General features: G+C 33.6%; 1 protein-coding gene across 1 annotated transcript in view; it reads right to left on the bottom strand.

Moving 5' to 3' along the window:
* The window catches only part of LOC149773056 (centrosomal protein of 290 kDa-like), a 30,461-nt gene extending 18,000 nt beyond the window's left edge, over positions 1 to 12,461 (bottom strand). The window contains exons 1-6 of the mRNA XM_089946847.1: positions 12,359 to 12,461; positions 11,686 to 11,804; positions 10,656 to 10,877; positions 8,574 to 8,666; positions 6,334 to 6,410; positions 3,540 to 3,630 (exon numbers count right to left, since the gene is read on the bottom strand). Coding sequence (XP_089802973.1) covers positions 3,540 to 3,630; positions 6,334 to 6,410; positions 8,574 to 8,666; positions 10,656 to 10,877; positions 11,686 to 11,804; positions 12,359 to 12,392 — 636 coding nt within the window. The 5' untranslated portion in view covers positions 12,393 to 12,461. The remainder of the gene's footprint in view (positions 1 to 3,539; positions 3,631 to 6,333; positions 6,411 to 8,573; positions 8,667 to 10,655; positions 10,878 to 11,685; positions 11,805 to 12,358) is intronic.
* Between the last annotated feature and the right edge of the window lie 8,292 nt (positions 12,462 to 20,753).

Here is a 20,753-nt window from a genome sequence, read left to right as displayed (position 1 = left end):
AAGATCTGTCAATATTTCATGCTGGACAAAGAATGTGTAAATGCTATTAATATTTGACAGTGTTCTTGTAGACTCATAATGCATTCAAAACAATTCTATTGAAAAATAACTTTTTTTGATGTAACATTATCGCCTAATACTAAACTTCAATTTGCATTATTTTTTTCATTTGGCATTTTACTCAAGTAGGTGCCAATACAACTGAAGCAAAGTGCCTTGTTCATACATACAAATAGGTGCCAATACAATTGAAGCAAAGTGCTTTGTTCATACATACAAGTATGTGCCAATACAACTGAAGCAAAGTGCCTTCTTCATACATACAAGTAGGTGCCAATACAATTGAAGCAGAGTGCCTTGTACATACATACAAGTATGTGCCAATACAATTGAAGCAAAGTGCCTTGTTCATACATACAAGTAGGTGCCAATACAACTGAAGCAAAGTGCCTTGTACATGCATACAAGTATGTGCCAATACAATTGAAGCAAAGTGCTTTGTTCATACATACAAGTATGTGCCAATACAACTGAAGCAAAGTGCCTTTTTCATACATACAAGTAGGAGCCAATACAACTGAAGCAAAGTGCCCTGTACATACATACAAGTAGGTGCCAATACAACTGAAGCAAAGTGCCTTGTACATACATACAAGTAGGTGCCAATACAATTGAAGCAAAGTGCTTTGTTCATACATACAAGTAGGTGCCAATACAACTGAAGCAAAGTGCCTTGTACATACATACAAGTAGGTGCCAATACAATTGAAGCAAAGTGCCCTGTACATACATACAAGTATGTGCCAATACAATTTAAGCAAAGTGCCTTTTCATACATACAAGTAGGAGCCAATACAACTGAAGCAAAGTGCCTTGTACATACATACAAGTAGGTGCCAGTACAATTGAAGGAAAGTGCCTTGTTCATACATACAAGTAGGTGCCAGTACAATTGAAGCAAAGTGCCTTGTTCATACATACAAGTAGGTGCCAGTACAATTGAAGGAAAGTGCCTTGTTCATACATACAAGTAGGTGCCAATACAACTGAAGCAAAGTGCCTTGTACATACATACAAGTAGGTGCCAGTACAATTGAAGGAAAGTGCCTTGTTCATACATACAAGTAGGTGCCAGTACAATTGAAGCAAAGTGCCTTGTTCATACATACAAGTAGGTGCCAATACAATTGAAGCAAAGTGCCTTGTACATACATACAAGTAGGTGCCAATACAATTGAAGCAAAGTGCCTTGTACATACATACAAGTAGGTGCCAATACAATTGAAGCAAATTGCCTTGTTCATACATACAAGTAGGTGCCAGTACAATTGAAGGAAAGTGCCTTGTACATACATACAAGTAGGTGCCAATACAATTGAAGCAAAGTGCCTTGTACATACATACAAGTAGGTGCCAATACAATTGAAGCAAAGTGCCTTGTTCATACATACAAGTAGGTGCCAGTACAATTGAAGGAAAGTGCCTTGTTCATACATACAAGTATGTGCCAATACAATTGAAGCAAAGTGCCTTGTTCATACATACAAGTAGGTGCCAATATAACTGAAGCAAAGTGCCTTGTACATACATACAAGTATGTGCCAATACAACTGAAGCAAAGTGCCTTGTTCATACATACAAGTATGTGCCAATACAACTGAAGCAAAGTGCCTTGTACATACATACAAGTAGGTGCCAATACAACTGAAGCAAAGTGCCTTCTTCATACATACAAGTAGGTGCCAATACAACTGAAGCAAAGTGCCTTGTTCATACATACAAGTATGTGCCAATACAACTGAAGCAAAGTGCCTTCTTCATACATACAAGTAGGTTACAATACAACTGAAGCAAAGTGCCTAAAGTGCCTTCTTCATACATACAAGTAGGTTACAATACAACTGAAGCAAAGTGCCTTCTTCATACATACAAGTAGGTTACAATACAACTGAAGCAAAGTGCCTTGTTCATACATACAAGTAGGTGCCAATACAATTGAAGCAAAGTGCCTGGTTCATACATACACCAGTGCAGCCAGGTCAGGCTGATGAGTGTTAGGCTTCAAATTCACACCCATATGGTACAAATTTGCATTGCAGCAATGCTATGATGCAGACTAAAAAAAATTAGTAATATTTCCTCCTGTCTGTGCATATGTGTGTGTGCACATTTTAAAAAATTTGCTTTGCTTATATAAGAGTCAATATAATTTATATTGTTCTTTTAAAATGCAAAATATATACTTCATTTTGAACGTAGAAAGGCTTGCATTAGACATGAGAAAACAATGTGTGGGAAGACAGGAGTAATCTATTTTATTTTTGATAATAACCATCATGTTGACCTTTGTAGTACCAACTAAGTATTTCATATCTCTGAATTTCTCAAAATATGTTCATAAATTAAAAAACTGCTTTTAAATGGATGCTGTTTTAAGGTAGATGGGGAAAAATTTCTTGATGTTATAAGGCCTCATAGTCAAAAAAATGTTGACTGCTCCAGTGGCCTAGTGGTTAGAGCATCTGCCCCAGATGCAAGAGGTCATGGGTTCATACCAAAGACTTCTAAAAATGGTACTAACAGCTGCCTCGCTAGGCGCTCAGCATTGGGAGGTTAGTGTTAGGACTAGTCGGCCTGGTGTCAGAATAATGTGACTGGGTGGGACATCATGCTACATGTCTGCGGCATGATGCCCCAGTGCTAGACATCACTTTAAACTGCCACAGTGCAGACATTGTAGCGATATGACTGGAAAATTGTTAAAGCTACGTTAAAAATCTAAATCACACACACACACACACACGCAACAATGTTGACTATGTATAAGAACTCCAGATTTCAAGAATGTACCTGAAATCTTTAAAAGATCTTTGCAATTTTGCGGGTAATTAAAGACACTTAAAATAAGATACTCCATAATTTTTTTCTTTCAAACCTCACTCAGAGTAATGATTTTAAAACTTAAGCCTGATTAAACAAATGGTGCTCAGACTGTTTTGTGACTGGGGAGCAGATATCATTTATGTTGTGCTATACACTCAACATGGCTTACCTTTTTGCACAACACAGATTGGTAGATCACTTTGTCAGATGCTAGCAAGCTAACCAAAGGGTCATCTGAGGAATTTAAATTGTTTTTTTTTACCAACATCTGGAGACATGGCTTTTTCACTGGTGTTTTCATTATAATGAATTAAAGAAAGCAGCTGTAGTGTTGCCGTTTGTCTCGCATCCCATCTGTCATAAGTTTCCATTAAATTCATTTTCAACGGCTTAATGAATTAAAACCAAATTTGGTATAGGGCTTGATATTAAGGTAAAAAAATCTGTAAAAATTGTAATGAATTTAACATACTGGTTTAACAAGGCTTACATGTTGAACATAGGTTTCTTGAATTATGACATATGGATGGGAAGATGGATGTGGTTCTTACACTTTTGTGGCAGGGCATACAAAAAATAATATCCAGTAAATTAACTAATGGTTTCTAAATGAATCACTGCTATCAAAAGTAAAACTATATAAATAAAATGCTCACAAAATCAGTTCTTGAATCATTTTGTTGTCTCACCATCCTAAACTCGTGTATTAATTCTTTGTTGTCTTTCTCTAGCCGATCTATTTTCAATCTGCAATAGAATATATGGATATAATGGGGGCTTTGATAAATCCAATTTTTCATTTCTGTGGTATCCCAAAATTAGTCCAAGCAATAACAAAAACTAATGATAATCTGTTTAAGGAACTCAATTTTAAGCCATATATTTAAATTAGTATATAAGTTATTGCTTCTCTCAAAGAAATGCGTTATCACTTGATGAAATATAAACAAACTCTACAAGAGCTATCAGAAAATGGGTGCACCATAAAGTGTTCTACTCTCTACCATTTGCTCAGGATGGCAAAACGCAAGAACACCTGTGTCGGAAAGGTGGCACTCTACAGTTTCGTATTTTACATAGGGTTAGAATTTTAAAGAAAAAGAACTTCCCCGGCATTCCTCACTGGTTATACTGGCTATTTAAAAAGACCTTGTATATCTTAGGTATAGTTCAAAGAACCTTTCATTCTCTTTATTTTGGTATATGATTGATGGGTGTAATATGGTTATAGAGTACAACTTGACCTTACTCCAGATGTGCACCTTTCAAAAATGTGCTTGCTCCACTTGGTCATTTTCACTTCCTGAACTTCAGAGGTAAATTGTATAAAAAAGAGCTGATAACTTTTTTTACATTTTATATATTTGGTAATTCATTCATTGCACTTTCAGAAGCTGGTATTGTCTAGTCTGGCAAGCTGCTACGGATAGTGTACTTTAGACTAATTCAGGCTGATTTTTTAGCACGAGGGAGCAGTCATTTTAGTTAGCAGTGTGCTTAGATCATGTACAATTTTCAAAAGTACGATATCCAAAGAAATGTCAGTCACATTACATTAAAGTAGCATAGAGGTATGCCAACATTCTCTCCATTGTGACTGTTTTAAATGCAAACAACTTCACCTTACATATGTCACCCTCTCAAAAGTACATAATAACCAGTGAGCACCCCCAAAACCAAAATTTAGGAGATGGTCATTCAGCGGCCATAACTCTCCTAAATGATGACAGACAAGACATAAAATCCAACTCATTTATGGTCTGATCAGTATAGACATACATGATAAATCTGGCTGAAACCCAATCTTTAATTAATAAAGTTATGCTGTGAAAGTAAAAGTTACGAAGATTCATTCAGGGGCCATAACTCTAACTAACAATAATAGGGAAGGATTTAAATTAAACTCATTCAAGGTCTTGTCAGTATAATCCATCATGCTGAATTTAGATCAAATCCAACAAAGCCTAGTAAAGTAATGCTGTGAAAAGCAAAGTCAGGATGACAGGCAATTAGTGGGCTAAAACTGTAAATAATGTCATGAAATGCTGGTAATTGAACTCATTTAAAGTTAATAAATATAGTTCTGCATTCCAAATTTATCTAAAGTTCAAGTTACACAATAGAAACCAAAGTAAGGAGAATTGGACTAAAGTGTCAAAGGCTGTTGTAAAATGCTGGAAATTTAATTAAGTCGTGGTCTCTTCAATCTAAAGCCATGTTTGAAATATGGTTGAAATGCAAACAATTTTGGTAAAGTTACCTTGTGGAAACCAAAGTCATGAGGAAAATGATAGGTAATTAAGTTTGGCTTGCTATATTTTAAAGGGGAATAACTCATAGAAATGGTGTCACAGAACACTGAAAATCAAACCTATTCAGGATCTCCCCATTATAAAGGTGCATGCCAAATCTGGATGATATAAAAAAAGCTTCAATAAAGTCAGGCTTTTAAATGAAAGTTAGGACAGGTAATGAGTGGCTGTAACTCCTCTAAATGATGATAAAGTTGGCTTGAGATAAAAATTCTTTCAAGGTAACATCAGTATAAAGATGTGCATCAAATCATGGTTAAAATTTAATAAACCTCAGTAAAATATCTTTCAAAAACCAAATTTTTGACAGAAGTATGAGTGGATGGATAGGCATGATTGCTTTAGTGTTCCACTAACTTTACTGTGCTCAGCCAATGGGGGGTTTTTGAGAAAATTTGCCAGTAGCTTCCTGCAAGTTGGTGGTTCTTCCCAGGGGTTATCTAGGTTCTTCTTCCACTAGTAGCACTGGCCACCATATATAGCCTATCATGTGCTGAAAAATGTCACTGAACCCCATAATAACAACAAGAATGACTTTAATGAGCAGAGCCCTAATTCAACTGAACTAAAGCAACTTGGATAACTCATTATTGTAAGCGTCAATGCTTCTTTTTATATTCTTCTCCACAACACTCCAGGACTGTAATCACAAAGCCACACAGTACACTTTACCTCTGTTGGACAGTTTTATAGATTCCAACGGAGGGAGCCAAGAATTTACCTCTGAAGGACTGACTCACAGGCCCCAAGGAAGGGAGCCAAGAATTTAAATACCTGCCTTCATATGGTTTCTAAATGAGCAAGATGACTATCAAGATTTGTAAATTGTTGTCCAGCAATTTAGGAGAGCCAAGGTAACTGACTGATGAACAGCTACACAGATTCTGGGTATCACAATAATCTTGTATCTTAAACACAGGGAAAAGTACAATGAAACAGTTCAATGTCTTCACATTAAAGAAAATCAGCAATCCAAGTTAAAGAAAGATTTTTTTTATATACATTTTTTACATGCACTTATATCTACACTAATTCCACAGGTATCATCATGTATTTTTTCTTAAAAGTAAAACATAAAAACCAGTAGAAATTTAGAAATAGCAACAGAAGTAAATCATCAGTGTAAGTTAAAATTAACCTGGCTTGCTGATACTGTTTCATAACTTCAGTATCTGTCAAACATGAACCATCGGGGAACTGCTCAAGTATGGAAATCTAAGAATTAAAAGAAATTGAAAGTAAAGCTTCCTTTTCTTAAAGGACTTTTCATGTTACATACCTCTTCTGTAAATTCTAACTTGTATTGACTGATATTAAGTTACAATAATAAACTACATAAAGATCTGACAATGCACATCTGAAAATTCTAACTTGTACTGACTGATATTCAGTTACAATAATAAACTACATAAAGATCTGACAATGCGCATCTGAAAATTCTAACTTGTACTGACTGATATTCAGTTACAATAATAAACTACATAAAGATCTGACAATGCACATCTGAAAATACTAACTTGTATTGACTGATATTCAGTTACAACAATAAACTACATAAAGATCTGACAATGTGCATCTGAAAATTCTAACTTGTATTGACTGATATTCAGTTACAATAATAAACTACATAAAGATCTGACAAGGCACATCTGAAAATTCTAACTTGTATTGACTGATATTAAGTTACAATAATAAACTACATAAAGATCTGACAATGCGCATCTGAAAATTCTAACTTGTATTGACTGATATTCAGTTACAATAATAAACTGCATAAAGATCTGACAAGGCACATCTGAAAAGTCTAACTTGTATTGACTGATATTCAGTTATAATAATAAACTACATAAAGGTCTGACAATGTGCATCTGAAAATTCTAACTTGTACTGACTGATATTCAGTTATAATAATAAACTACATAAAGGTCTGACAATGTGCATCTGAAAATTCTAACTTGTGCTGACTGATATTCAGTTACAATAATAAACTACATAAAGGTCTGACAATGTGCATCTGAAAATTCTAACTTGTATTGACTGATATTAAGTTACAATAATAAACTACATAAAGATCTGACAATGTGCATCTGAAAATTCTAACTTGTATTGACTGATATTAAGTTACAATAATAGACTACATAAAGATCTGACAATGTGCATCTGAAAATTCTAACTTGTATTGACTGATATTAAGTTATAATAATAAACTACATAAAGATCTGACAATGTGCATCTGAAAATTCTAACTTGTACTGACTGATATTAAGTTACAATAATAAACTACATAAAGATCCACAATGAGACATACATTTATTGGAAGAAAATAAAAGTTAAAAAAATAGTGGTCTCAGAGAAACTTAACAGAATTTAACTAATGAGGTTACTACTATTATTATTATTATAATTATTATTATTAGTAGTAGAAGTAGTAGGAGTAGTAGTAGTGGTAGTAGTAGTATCATTTAAAGATTATTATTATTATTATTATTATTATTATTATATTATTATATTATTATTATTATTATTATTATTATTATTATTATATTATTATTATTATTATTATTATTATTATTATATTATTATTATTATTATTATTATTATTATATTATTATTATTATTATTATTATTATTATTATTATATTATTATTATTATTAGTAGTAGAAGTAGTAGGAGTAGTAGTAGTGGTAGTAGTAGTATCATTTAAAGATTATTATTATTATTATTATTATTATTATTATTATATTATTATATTATTATTATTATTATTATTATTATTATTATATTATTATTATTATTATTATTATTATATTATTATTATTATTATTATTATTATTATTATATTATTATTATTATTATTATATTATTATTATTATTAGTAGTAGAAGTAGTAGGAGTAGTAGTAGTGGTAGTAGTAGTATCATTTAAAGATTATTATTATTATTATTATTATTATTATTATTATTATATTATTATATTATTATTATTATTATTATTATTATTATTATTATATTATTATTATTATTATTATTATTATATTATTATTATTAGTAGTAGTAGTAGTAGTAGTAGTGGTAGTAGTAGTATCATTTAAAGATTATTATTATTATTATTATTATTATTATTATTATATTATTATTATTAGTAGTAGTAGTAGTAGGAGTAGTAGTAGTGGTAGTAGTAGTATCATTTAAAGATTATTATTATTATTATTATTATTATTATTATAATATTATTATTATTATTATTATTATTATTATTATTATTATATTATTATTATTATTATTATTATTATTATTATTATTATTATTATTATTATTAGTAGTAGTAGTAGTAGTAGTAGTAGTGGTAGTGGTAGTATCATTAAATATAAGGTGGACCTTATTCTGCAGTTCCTCTTTCTGGTGTATCAGCTTCTGTTCCCTTTTTGCTGACTCTTTTAAAAGGATCCTTGCATCAGATTGGAGCTTATCCTGAAATAAAGTAATAAAAATATTACTTATTATGGTAGGATATATAACAAACAGAACATAATGAAGCACTCATCAGAAAGAATACTCAAAACAGGTATTTTTATGCTTGAAATAATCACAAAAACAGTACATTTACACTCACTGCATGATGTTGAGGGAGAACCACTGCTGTTATTATCTTGAAAAACCTCTCTTTTTATATGCATTGTAAAGAGTGATGAAACCAGGTTTAATTTAGAACTGATCCTCATGCTAACAGCCGCCTGTCTGCCACAGCTATAAGAACTGGCCAATCGCATGTCAGCAGTGACTGCTTATAGGACCTAAAACTGCACCCACCTTAGACACCTTGACAACTTATTTGAGTTGAATTACTGGTTGTTGTTGTTGTGGGGTTTAACGCCATTTTTCAGCACGATAGGCTATACATGGCGGCCAGTATTAATGGTGGAGGAAGAACCCGGAAAACCCCGGAAAGAACCACCGACCCACGAGAAGCTACTGGCAAGCTTTCTCACATGCCCACATTGGCTGAATCTTAGACTCGAACCGCCGCAGATAGAGGTGAGATGGCAGTGATCCGTAACGAAGAGCGCTTTAGACCACTCGGCCACTCGGGGCCCCTGAATTACTGGTAAGCTTTAACTTTAGTGCCATATATGCTTGTATATAAGTCCAAATGCAAACAACATAGACACTGATATACCATTGCAATTTTTGCCAGCCTATCAGGGTTTGTGTTGTTTGTTATACTGATCAGTCTTAACAAACTACACAGAATCATATCTGCCAGTGCATTATATGATGGCAGATCTTGGTCTATGTAATTTGCCGATAGACTTGACTTACAACCACATATATATGGTATCTAAAATAATCAGGGGTAAAATTTTATTACATTTATTTTTGGTTAAATCCAATTCCCAGTATTTACAATTCTTGCTGTACAGTAAACTACACTTACTGTTGAAAAACTTGACTAAGAACCAATAATGTAGGTAGTTTACATCAAAGATTTTCTGTAAAATATTTCTAAATGATCAACAACCAGAAAAAAATAAAAATATACATGTACTAGGAAACAACCAATAATGATCATGAACCATTAAATGCCTCTTCTTGAATTAGACCTTGCTATCTGATTTGTACACATGGAAACTTTGCCATTGGTCTGATTCGTCAGTACTAATACTGGCATTCTGTGTTACAGTTTTTTTCACAGCGTTTTCATTTTTGCTATATCTGTTACCAAAATCTATCTTCTGTGAAAATCAAAATTATGAAAAAATGTCAAAACAGTTACATAAATAAAATAACTAAATAAAAAAGAACGGCAGCATGAAATTAAAATTGCATGTGAAACATTCTTTAACAGCAAAAATGACCAGTTTTGTACTAATCTATATTCAGACTGTTACACTTCTCCTGTTTGCATGTCTTATTTTAGGTTAAGTCTGAAATTAAATTTGATTTTCTCTTAAGTGTAATCAATGTGTTCAATAGCATCATTAATACTAAGAGTAAGATAATCCCCAAAATGTATTATAAAATAATATGAATTATGATCATGACCTCAATCAAGTGCCACAATTATAGAATGAACCAAGGCTGTATATATTGCAAAATATTTGCTTCAATTTCATAGCTCAAACATCTGAACCAGTCATCTTGTTTAGTAGCAATTGCTGTATATGTCTGGATGCTTACCATTTGCTCTGATCTGATTCAATTTTGAACCTTATTCAGATATTCTCTTACAACTGGCTAAAAAATGCCTCTGCCATTAATCCTGCAAACTGTACAGCCACCATCAAAAAATGAGAGGATGGGAGTGATGACGATGACTCCAATCAAACAACCCAACCAAGGTTTCAATTCAATCTTTCCAAACTACAAAGCATGCATTCTGTCATAAGGCCTGAAGACAGCTTGGTCAGTAATACATTGTATGTGCCTTATTTACTACAGAGAAAACCTATATATTAGTACCCTTTTTTCAAGTTCAGCCTGGATTCCCCATATCTTTTCCTCATACTTGCGTGTGATGATGGCAGATTTCCATCCCTTGGTATACATTTTCAGTCTACTGTGCCACCTAGCTTCCTCTGTCTCCAGTTCTTTCTGTAACTGTTTCAATTTTCGGCTTAGCTGTTCATTCTTAAGCTTCTGATTTTTTATTTGGATGCATCGCTTTTTATTGCTGCTTATTTCCTGTAAAGAAGAAAAAACAGAAATGTAAAGTTTATTTGCATATACTCCCAAAAACGATTTTATGTTCCTGTGAAATATTTGTTTTATTCTTTACTTGAAGTTTATCAATTTTGTCAGGTTTCAAGGTTAATTATTTAATTTCAAGAACCTATTAAAGATTTTTCACCTTGAAGAGATAACAAACATCCCAATGAATTAAAGTTTCCTTGCAATATAACTCTTTTTTACACATCTATAAAAATTAACATCAACAAAAATAAATGGAAAGAGAGCATGGAAAACCTTAAAAAAGAGCTAGAGAAGATAACCAAATTTAACTCCTGAATCATTATCTGTGTCATGTAATATGTGACTTAATACACTTAAGGTTGCACTTCACTGTTTCATCTTTGTAAAGTTGGTTTCATTCAATTTGGTTTGCCACAATCAGTTTAAGTAATATATCATATGTAATTGCTTATGGGTGGAGCCCAGTGAAAAACAACAAATACCCTGATCTGCCATCACATCATGCACCAGCTGATCAGGTTCAATGATGTTTGTTCCACTGATTACTCATAACAAACTGCATGGAACCAGATCATCTGGCACATTTGATGGCAGATCTGGTTCTGAAAACTTTGCTTACTTACTTTGGTTTATAAGCAAGTCTAGATGTTTATGTATTTTTGTGAATCCTGAAATTCTGCAAGCGGGAGATAAAGATTATTATCAATAGTTACTTTGAGTGTGCCTTTTTACAACATAATTTAATCTGGATCAAACCTGCCTTAGAAATAATGTCACTGACAGTAATATGAGCACTTACTTTTGTGAGCTCTTTCTTCAGCTTCCAATACTCAGCCATCAGTTTGGCAGTATCTTTCTGGGTGCTGGTGTACTGCTTACTTAGTGAGGACCCAAAGCTTTGCTGCATTCCTTCCATATCTGAATGAATGGGGTTTTACAAAATAGAAATTAAAAGTTTTAAAAAAAGTTATAATTTTTCCACTTAAATACAGTATATTCTTGTTACAATATTTTTTTTACCACTGTACACTTTTGCATCAAGATTTAGAAACATTAGTAATTTAAATGTTATGGTCCCTAAATAATAATAATAATAATAATAATAATAATAATAATGAGGACTTTGTATAGCGCCTAATCTTTAGAAGCTCTAAGCCCTTTACAACATTTGACAACACCTATAATATAAAAACATATGTAATGATATGATTACAAAAACAAACACCATGAAATTAGAAAACATGAAAAACATGCTGAAAATATTTAAGGTAGGAAACATTATTAGGTCTTTAAGTTTGTTCTTGCAGTCAACATAAGTGAGTTTTAAGAGCACTCTTGAATGGGACCACTGTGTCTTTGTGTGAAAGCAAAGTTGCCCATTGGAAAAAAGAGAAACACAAGTGTTTTGAATATGTATATAAACAATTAATAGAAAGAAAGAGATATAAAAAAAAATATAAAATGACACATACCTTCTGAACGTTTCCCTGTACAATTTTCAAACATTTGCTGTGTCAAAATATTATTTTAAAAAATTCTATTACAAGTCAATCCTAATGAGCCAGAGAATCAAAATCAATCACTTTGTTTTGATATTGTTTTGTAATATCACCATGACGTCATGATGTCATATATTGAATATGACATCATTACTTCATGGTTACAGTCTGGTCTTTCTTGTTGTCTAAATGAGAATTGGCTTTACAGTCAAGAGAACTGGATTTATGTTTGTAAAACACTGTAGACAAAAAGACAAAAAGAATGGTGTACCCCAAATGACAATTTGATATAAATTTTTTTAAATGTTGCTATAATTGTACAGTAAGGTAATCTGGTCACCTAAATATGCATATAATTATGTTTATTATGTTTATTTTGTCAACCTCATTATTTTCTGTTGAATTATGCTAATATTGGTTTTGTTCAGAAAGTTAGAAATATGTGTAAAAATGCAAAAATTGCTGTAATGGTCTGTAAAGCAAAATCTTCATCAGGTATTATCTTTGTTGTGGTGATGCATAGGCTAGATGGGCAATTAGCAGGTAGAGCAAACAAACATTTCATTGTTAAACTACGCTAGACTAAATTCAAGCTCAAAGTTTCCCACTGCAATCCATTGTTTCTCTCTTTTGAATCAAGCTAAAGGACTTCACAGAAGAAAATTTGGCATCATATTTCTCTATATTCAGTGTTTCAGATATAGAAATATGTTTGTCATGTTAAACAAAGCCTCGAATTTCTCAATCATGATTTGTCAACAAGTTGATTTGTTAGCATGTAAATTATCTCTGACCGCACTCACAATCACTTTGAACCTCTGTAGCAAAGTATAAACAGAACGTGATTTAGGTCTAGAGGCCTAGGCGAAGATTATCCAAGTTGAATTATAAAATCTCAATTTCCTTTCCGACTATATATAAGTTACTGTTGCTAATTAGAGTCAATTAATCTAATATATTGTCTCTAATAACATCAACATTTCAACTTCAAAGTCTATGCTAATTACTGTAAATGTCCCTTTAATTAATTTACATAGATATACCTTCCTGTAGCTGTTTTGTTTGCTTTACTACATATACCAGAGCTCACCCTGAAAAGTGAAGGATTTTTATTTATAGGGCAATTTGGGGTCAGTGTGCTGTAAAGATGATGCTTTTATGTTTTGGACTGCAGAAGCAGCAAATTTCTTGAAATATGGATTCTATATAAAAGACTAGAAAAATTGGAAACAGTTCAATCACATTAATCATCCTTAGAAAATACATATAAATGCAAATACATCAAAATTAATTTGTCTACCTCTAGTGTTTTTTTTAAAAATTAATAGTGCTTACAAGTTTGTTTGCCAAACTATTTAAGTCACAAAGTTACAAAATATATGCAAGTATTGTTTTAATGCCTGAAAATCTAATCATGTCATCTATATACAAGTACAAATATGACTGAAATTAAAGTTGTCTGCCTTGAGTCAGTTCTAGTGAATTATGCAAACAAGATTTGTCCCAAAAATAAAAATCAAGACAGGAAGAAAAAATATATGAAAAAATGCTGTTATGTGTTGAGAATCTCTTCAGTTATTAACATATTCAGACAAATATGTTTATTGCTAGACATATTTAATTTGCTTACCTAAAGTGTTTTTTGCAGTCTTCCTAACAAGCTTCTGTGGACAGATGGACAGTCTTGCTAATAAGCTTCTAGAGACAGACACACATACTTGTTAACAAGCTTCTAGAGACAACAGCTTTTAGGGACAGATGGACAGTCTTGCTAATAAGCTTCTAGGGACAGACACACAGACTTGCTAACAAGCTTCTAGGGACAGACACACAGACTTGCTAACAAGCTTCTAGAGACAACAGCTTTTAGGGACAGATGGACAGTCTTGCTAACAAGCTTTTAGGGACAGAGACACACATACTTGCTAACAAGCTTCTAGGGACAGACACACAGACTTGCTAACAAGCTTCTAGAGACAGCAGCTTTTAGGGACAGATGGACAGTCTTGCTAACAAGCTTCTTGGGACAGAAGCACAGAGTTGCTAACAAGCTTCTGGGGAGATATGGACAGCTTTGTTAACAAGCTTCTAGGGACAGATGTAGTCTTGCTAACAAGCTTCTAGGGACAGATTGTCAGTCTTACTAACAACCTTCAAGGAACAGATGCACAATCTTGCTAACAAGCTTCTAGGGACAGATGTAGTCTTGCTAACAAGCTTCTAAGGACAGTTGGACAGATTTGCTAACAAGCTTCTGGGGACAGATGCAGTCTTCCTAAAAAATTTGGAGAGACAGAAGGACACTCTTTGCTTACAAGCTTCTTGGGACACATTGCCAGTCTTGCTAACAAACTTCAAGGGACAGATGGACATTATTGCTAAGAAGCTTCTAGGGACAGATGCACAGTCTTGCTAACAAACTTCGAGGATCAGATTGATAATCTAGCTAACAAGCTTCTAGGGACAGATTGTCAGTCTTACTAACAAACTTCGAGGATCAGATTGATAATCTAGATAATAAGCTTCCAGGGACAGAAAAACTGTTTTACTAAGAAACTTCTAGGGACAGATGGACAGTCTTGCTAACAAGCTTCTAGGATGAAATGGATGGTCATAACATATGGATGGACGGTACTAAATAGAAATTACCATATATACCCATGCATAAGTAGGATTCAACTGCATAGACCCAGATCTACCATCATTTAAATGTCCTTGCAGACCTGGGTTGATGCAGTTTGTTAGGACTAACCAGTAGAACAAACAACGTAGACCATGTTGCAATGGCAGATCAGTGTTCATGTTGATTGTTGTTGGACATGACTTTTAAGTGAATAAATATGATATCCTGTTGCAAGCAGTGGTTGCATAAAAATGTGTGACAGACATTTATCTAGAAGGTACATGTGGTCATTGAAAACTGCAAAATCTTTCTATTAGTTGACATAATAAACTAAAATATTTGATAGTAGAGGAAGTGCTCTTTAAATTGTACCCTGTTACCCATTCTTAATTAAATCAACTTAGACACATGGATGTTATGTATATAAATATGGTAGATGTTTTTGTTCTTGTTCTAGGGTTTACTGCCATTTTTCAGCACAAGATAGGCTATATTTGGCGACCAGTATAACAGGTGAAGGATGAGCCCTGGAAAACCCAGGGAAGAACCACCGACCCACGAGAAGCTACTGGCAAAATATGGTAGAACTTACAAACTAAAGCATAAAGTTTGGTATAAGTACCCAAAAAGACAGTAATGCAGTAAGATAAAAGATTGAATGACATGACATATCAGCAGACAGGTCAACAAAATAGTAAAGCATGACCAAATAGTAGCAAAATGTACAGATATCATCACACAAGATGAAAGTAAAAAAGGCAGGTATGCGGATAATGTAAGGGAAATAGATACAATGGGACAGAGAGAAACAAATAAATTTACATATATTGTAGTATATAAATGTACAGGGTTTGAAACTGAAACAAAGACTTGGGGCAGCATGGACATGTAAACCAGCTGTCACATTAATGTCATAAAATTGACATCTCAATCTTGTCTAAATAGTTTGTAGATCTTCATGTTACTTAATTTTGAAACACCTGATAATCATCAATTCATTCCTATATTAAAAGAGAATTTCTCATGCATTGTTTAAAAAATATATTATTTTCTTTTTGGTTCAGAAACGTGGAGTTAAAGGATGGTAAATGTTTTATATTTTTTGTTCGAAATATCAGCGATTATATAGAGCAAAAAGAAATCACCCACACCTTCATCTGCCTAGATTAGGAGAAGGCATTTGATAAACTGCAAATTCATGTTGAAAACTTTAGAATCTTTTGGTTTCCATGCAAATTTCATCTTATTGTGTTCAATATTATCCACTGATTATTACTCATTTGTCACGAAAACAACTCTATATCAAAACCTTTTCCTATTTCAAGGGGTGTGTGTCAAGGGCATTTCCTTTCTCCACTCCTATATGTATTAGTAATTGAACCCTTTACAGCTAAAATACAATCTGAAAAGGATATATCTGGCATCCAAAATAGAGTACAATCTCTTTATTTGCAGACGATAGTACAGGCTGCCATTGCACTGAATTTTATTTTGAAAAATCTTTATTTTGGTTGCAAATAAATTGCCAAGCTTCTGGAGCAAAAATTAATGTCTCAAAATCATGGACTTTTCATGGGGGAATGGAAAAGTTGGAATGACCATCCCTTTGGGATATCATGGATTGACATAAAAAAAGAATAGTTGGCTTTCTCTCTGGCAACAATCTTACAAATGATGATCAATGGAAAATAATACAAACAAAACTAGAAAAAAAAATTAAATTTATGGAAAAGCAGAAGGCTATCTCTCGCACTGAAACATCATGTAATTAATCTGTTAGTGTATAGTAAATTATGGTACATAGCAAGTGTCATAGATCTCCCTAAACATTACTTGAGATTATTTAATAGAAATATTTTTATATTCCGATGGAATGCCCAATATGAACCCCTTGCTAGGGCAATTTGTTACAATCCATTTATGGAGGGCAGTATTAATATTATTAACATTGAATATAAGATAAGGATATTAAGAATTCAATACATTCAAAAATGAATAAATGACGACTTTCCAGCCAAATGGAAATTTTTCGCTAGATATGAGATCAGATTACAACTTAGACATCTAAATTCCAACTTAGCATTGAATAAATATATGTACATGTAAGCGTACTTTAAACATTCCCCAATTTTACTAAAACTGCCTAATAGTCTTAAAAGAAATCTTAGAACACAACCCTGATTTCTTAATTATTAATATTAAAACAAAAACTATTTATCAGTTAGATTTGAAAAATTGTATTCTAGAGCCCAATGTTAAAAAAGATATATAATCTAGATTTCCCTTAGTTTGGGAAAATCTAAACAACAATTTCATTGATCCTGTTAATAAAGATGTTTGTTTTAAAACTATTCATGGTATACTACTGGTTGATTATAATATGTACCTGAAAGGTATATCAAAGTCCAAGCTATGCACCCATTGCAGTAAAATAGAAACCATAGACATTTTGTTTTTTTTAGTGTGAAACAATACAACCAGGAAGGGGTCTTGCAGTAAAATGGATCAAACACCTATTAATAAATTCTTTAACAACTTTCACAACTGTCTTAAATTTGGCCTCCTCCAAAAAGAGGTATCATTCTTGGAGCCTGAGTTTTAGGATCTTTGCTTCTTGATAGCAGCGGAATACAAATATGTCATTTGGGTTAAACACTGGTGGTCTTACTACAACCATAAACAAGTCACTAGCAACACTATATTGTCCACCTTTATATCCAGGTTATAATATAGAATAATAATACATTTTCACAGACTAAATCTTGTTCATTTTTTTTGACAAATGGTGTTTAGCCGGATTACTCTGTTCCCTCAACAACTCTGAGCCAGAAATAGATTTTAGTTTGTAACTAGCATCAATGTCCCACACTTTACAACAATTTACCGTTAAATACATGGTAAACAATAGCCTATACTCATTAAACCCCTATTAAAATAAGCATTGACCCAGTTGTTGTTGTTGTTGTTCTAGGGTTTAACGTCATTTTTCAGCACAAGATAGGCTATACATGGCGGCAAGTATAACTGGTGGAGGAAGAACCCTGGAAAACCCAGGGAAGAACCACCGACCCACGAGAAGCTACTGGCAGGCTTTCCCACATACCCACGCTAGCCGCCTTGGACTCGAACCCAAAGAGACAGAGGTGAGATGGCAGTGATCCGGAGCGGTGAGTGCTTTAGACCACTTGGGGCCCCCATTGACCCAGTAATTCCTGTCAAAACACATTATATTTACGTTTATAGGCACCACCATAATGTATGTGGAACGTGTATTTAATGTGTGTTTAAGCGCACTTCAGTGTATTGTTTCATGTACGTATTTGTAATTATGAATATCTATGCCGCACTTACCTGGATACCTGTAGATAATTGACAAATATATCAGGTACAAATAGCTATCATCTGCACATTTGTAAGCTCAGATTGTATCAATATACAGCTGTCAAACACATTATATACCCATCTATATGCATCTTAATATGTGTTAAGTGTGCATTTTACTTTTGTATAAGCACATTTTAAACACATGTATGTGTAGTATGTATGTGTATATATGTATATACATGTATGTGTGCATGTGTGTATATGTATATCGAGTATGCAAGTAGATAAAAACATCTGTGTCAATTGTATATTTTAAAAACATGTACATATTGAATAAAGATTTTATGAAAAAGGAAAAAGAAAGATGTAAAGCATCAGTGTCATTTTTATCCTTACATCTTGAGCATCATTGTTGAAAAATATCCAATTCATACTGATGCTGCCGTTGTGTAAATTACAGAAACAACAAAGAACATGCAACAATTTAGGTCAGTATATGGAAAGGTTATTAATATGTTGCAGATGTACAAGGAAGATTGTGATGTACATTACTGATTAGATGAATGATTACCAATATTCACTTCTTTACTCTGCAGTTTTATTACTCCTAAATTTAGTGGTTGGCACATTGTTTCATCAAAGACAAAGTTTTCATTCCTTTTTGGTCATTAGAAGCACTTGCTGTCTTATTACTTCATCATTTCTGATAGAATTAAAATGTAAGTTGGGTCATTTTTATCTACTTTCTGTTCTTTTTGCAGAGGTTTCATTACCGTACACAAGGTTATTGGGAACATACTCTATAACAAAATGATCTTACTGTCTTTCGATAAAATGTATTTGTTGTTGTTGTAGGGTTTAACGCCATTTTCAGCACAAGATAGGCTATACATGGCGGCCAGTATAACTGGTGGAGGAAGAACCCTGGAAAACCCAGGAAGAACCACCAACCCAGGAGAAGCTACTGGCAGGCTTTCCCACGTACCCATGCTAGCCAAGCCTTGGACTTGAACCCAAGCAGACAGAGGTCAGATGGAAGTGATCCGGAACGGTGAGTGCTTTAGACCACTCGGACACTCAGGGGCCTCCGACAGAATGCAAAGATGTACCATATTTTTTAATTCATGTAGCAAAACCACCTAAAGAGAATCAGTTCACCAGAATACCCAGTGACTAATCCTTGATAAAGACACTAAAGCAATCAAATATTTTGGGGCCATAATTGTCAAGAATAAAATATACTTGGGTGTTCTACTGCTACATAAACTATAGAATCTACATGACCCAACCATTAACCTTTAGACCCCAAAATCTACATGACCCAACCATTAACCTTTAGACCCCCGAATCTACATGACCCAACCATTAACCTTTAGACCCCAGAATCTACATGACCCAACCATTAACCTTTAGACCCCAGAATCTACATGACCCAACCATTAACCTTTAGACCCCAGAATCTACATGACCCAATCATTAACCTTTAGACCCCAGAATCTACATGACCCAACCATTAACTTTTAGACCCCAGAATCTACATGACCCAATCATTAACCTTTAGACCCCAGAATCTACATGACCCAATCATTAACCTTTAGACCCCAAAATCTACATGACCCAACCATTAACCTTTAGACCCCAGAATCTACATGACCCAACCATTAACCTTTAGATCCCAAAATCTACATGACCCAACCATTAACCTTTAGACCCCAGAATCTACACGACCCAACCATTAACCTTTAGACCCCAGAATCTACATGACCCAATCATTAACCTTTAGACCCCAGAATCTACATGAGCCAATCATTAACCTTTAGACCCCAGAATCTTCATGACCCAACCATTAACCTTTAGACCCCAGAATCTACATGACCCAACCATTAACCTTTAAACCCCAAAATCTACATGACCCAACCATTAACCTTTAGACCCCAGAATCTACATGACCCAATCATTAACCTTTAGACCCCAGAATCTACATGACCCAACCATTAACCTTTAGACCCCAGAATCTACATGACCCAACCATTAACCTTTAAACCCCAGAATCTACATGACCCAATCATTAACCTTTAGACCCCAGAATCTACATGACCCAACCATTAACCTTTAGACCCCAGAATCTACATGACCCAACCATTAACCTTTAGACCACAGAATCTACATGACCCAATCATTAACCTTTAGACCACAGAATCTACATGACCCAATCATTAACCTTTAGACCCCAGAATCTACATGACCCAACCATTAACCTTTAGACCCCAGAATCTACATGACCCAACCATTAACCTTTAGACCCCCGAATCTACATGACCCAACCATTAACCTTTAGACCCCCGATTTATCATGACCCAACCATTAACCTTTAGACCCCAAAATCTACATGACCCAATCATTAATCTTTAGACCCCAGAA

Source organism: Sinohyriopsis cumingii, unplaced genomic scaffold (assembly GCF_028554795.1).
Source record: "Sinohyriopsis cumingii isolate HCF-2022 unplaced genomic scaffold, ASM2855479v2 utg000913l, whole genome shotgun sequence".
Taxonomy (NCBI): domain Eukaryota; kingdom Metazoa; phylum Mollusca; class Bivalvia; order Unionida; family Unionidae; genus Sinohyriopsis; species Sinohyriopsis cumingii.
The sequence above is the reverse complement of the archived record's forward strand: the minus strand, read 5'-3'. Positions and strand labels throughout refer to the sequence as shown.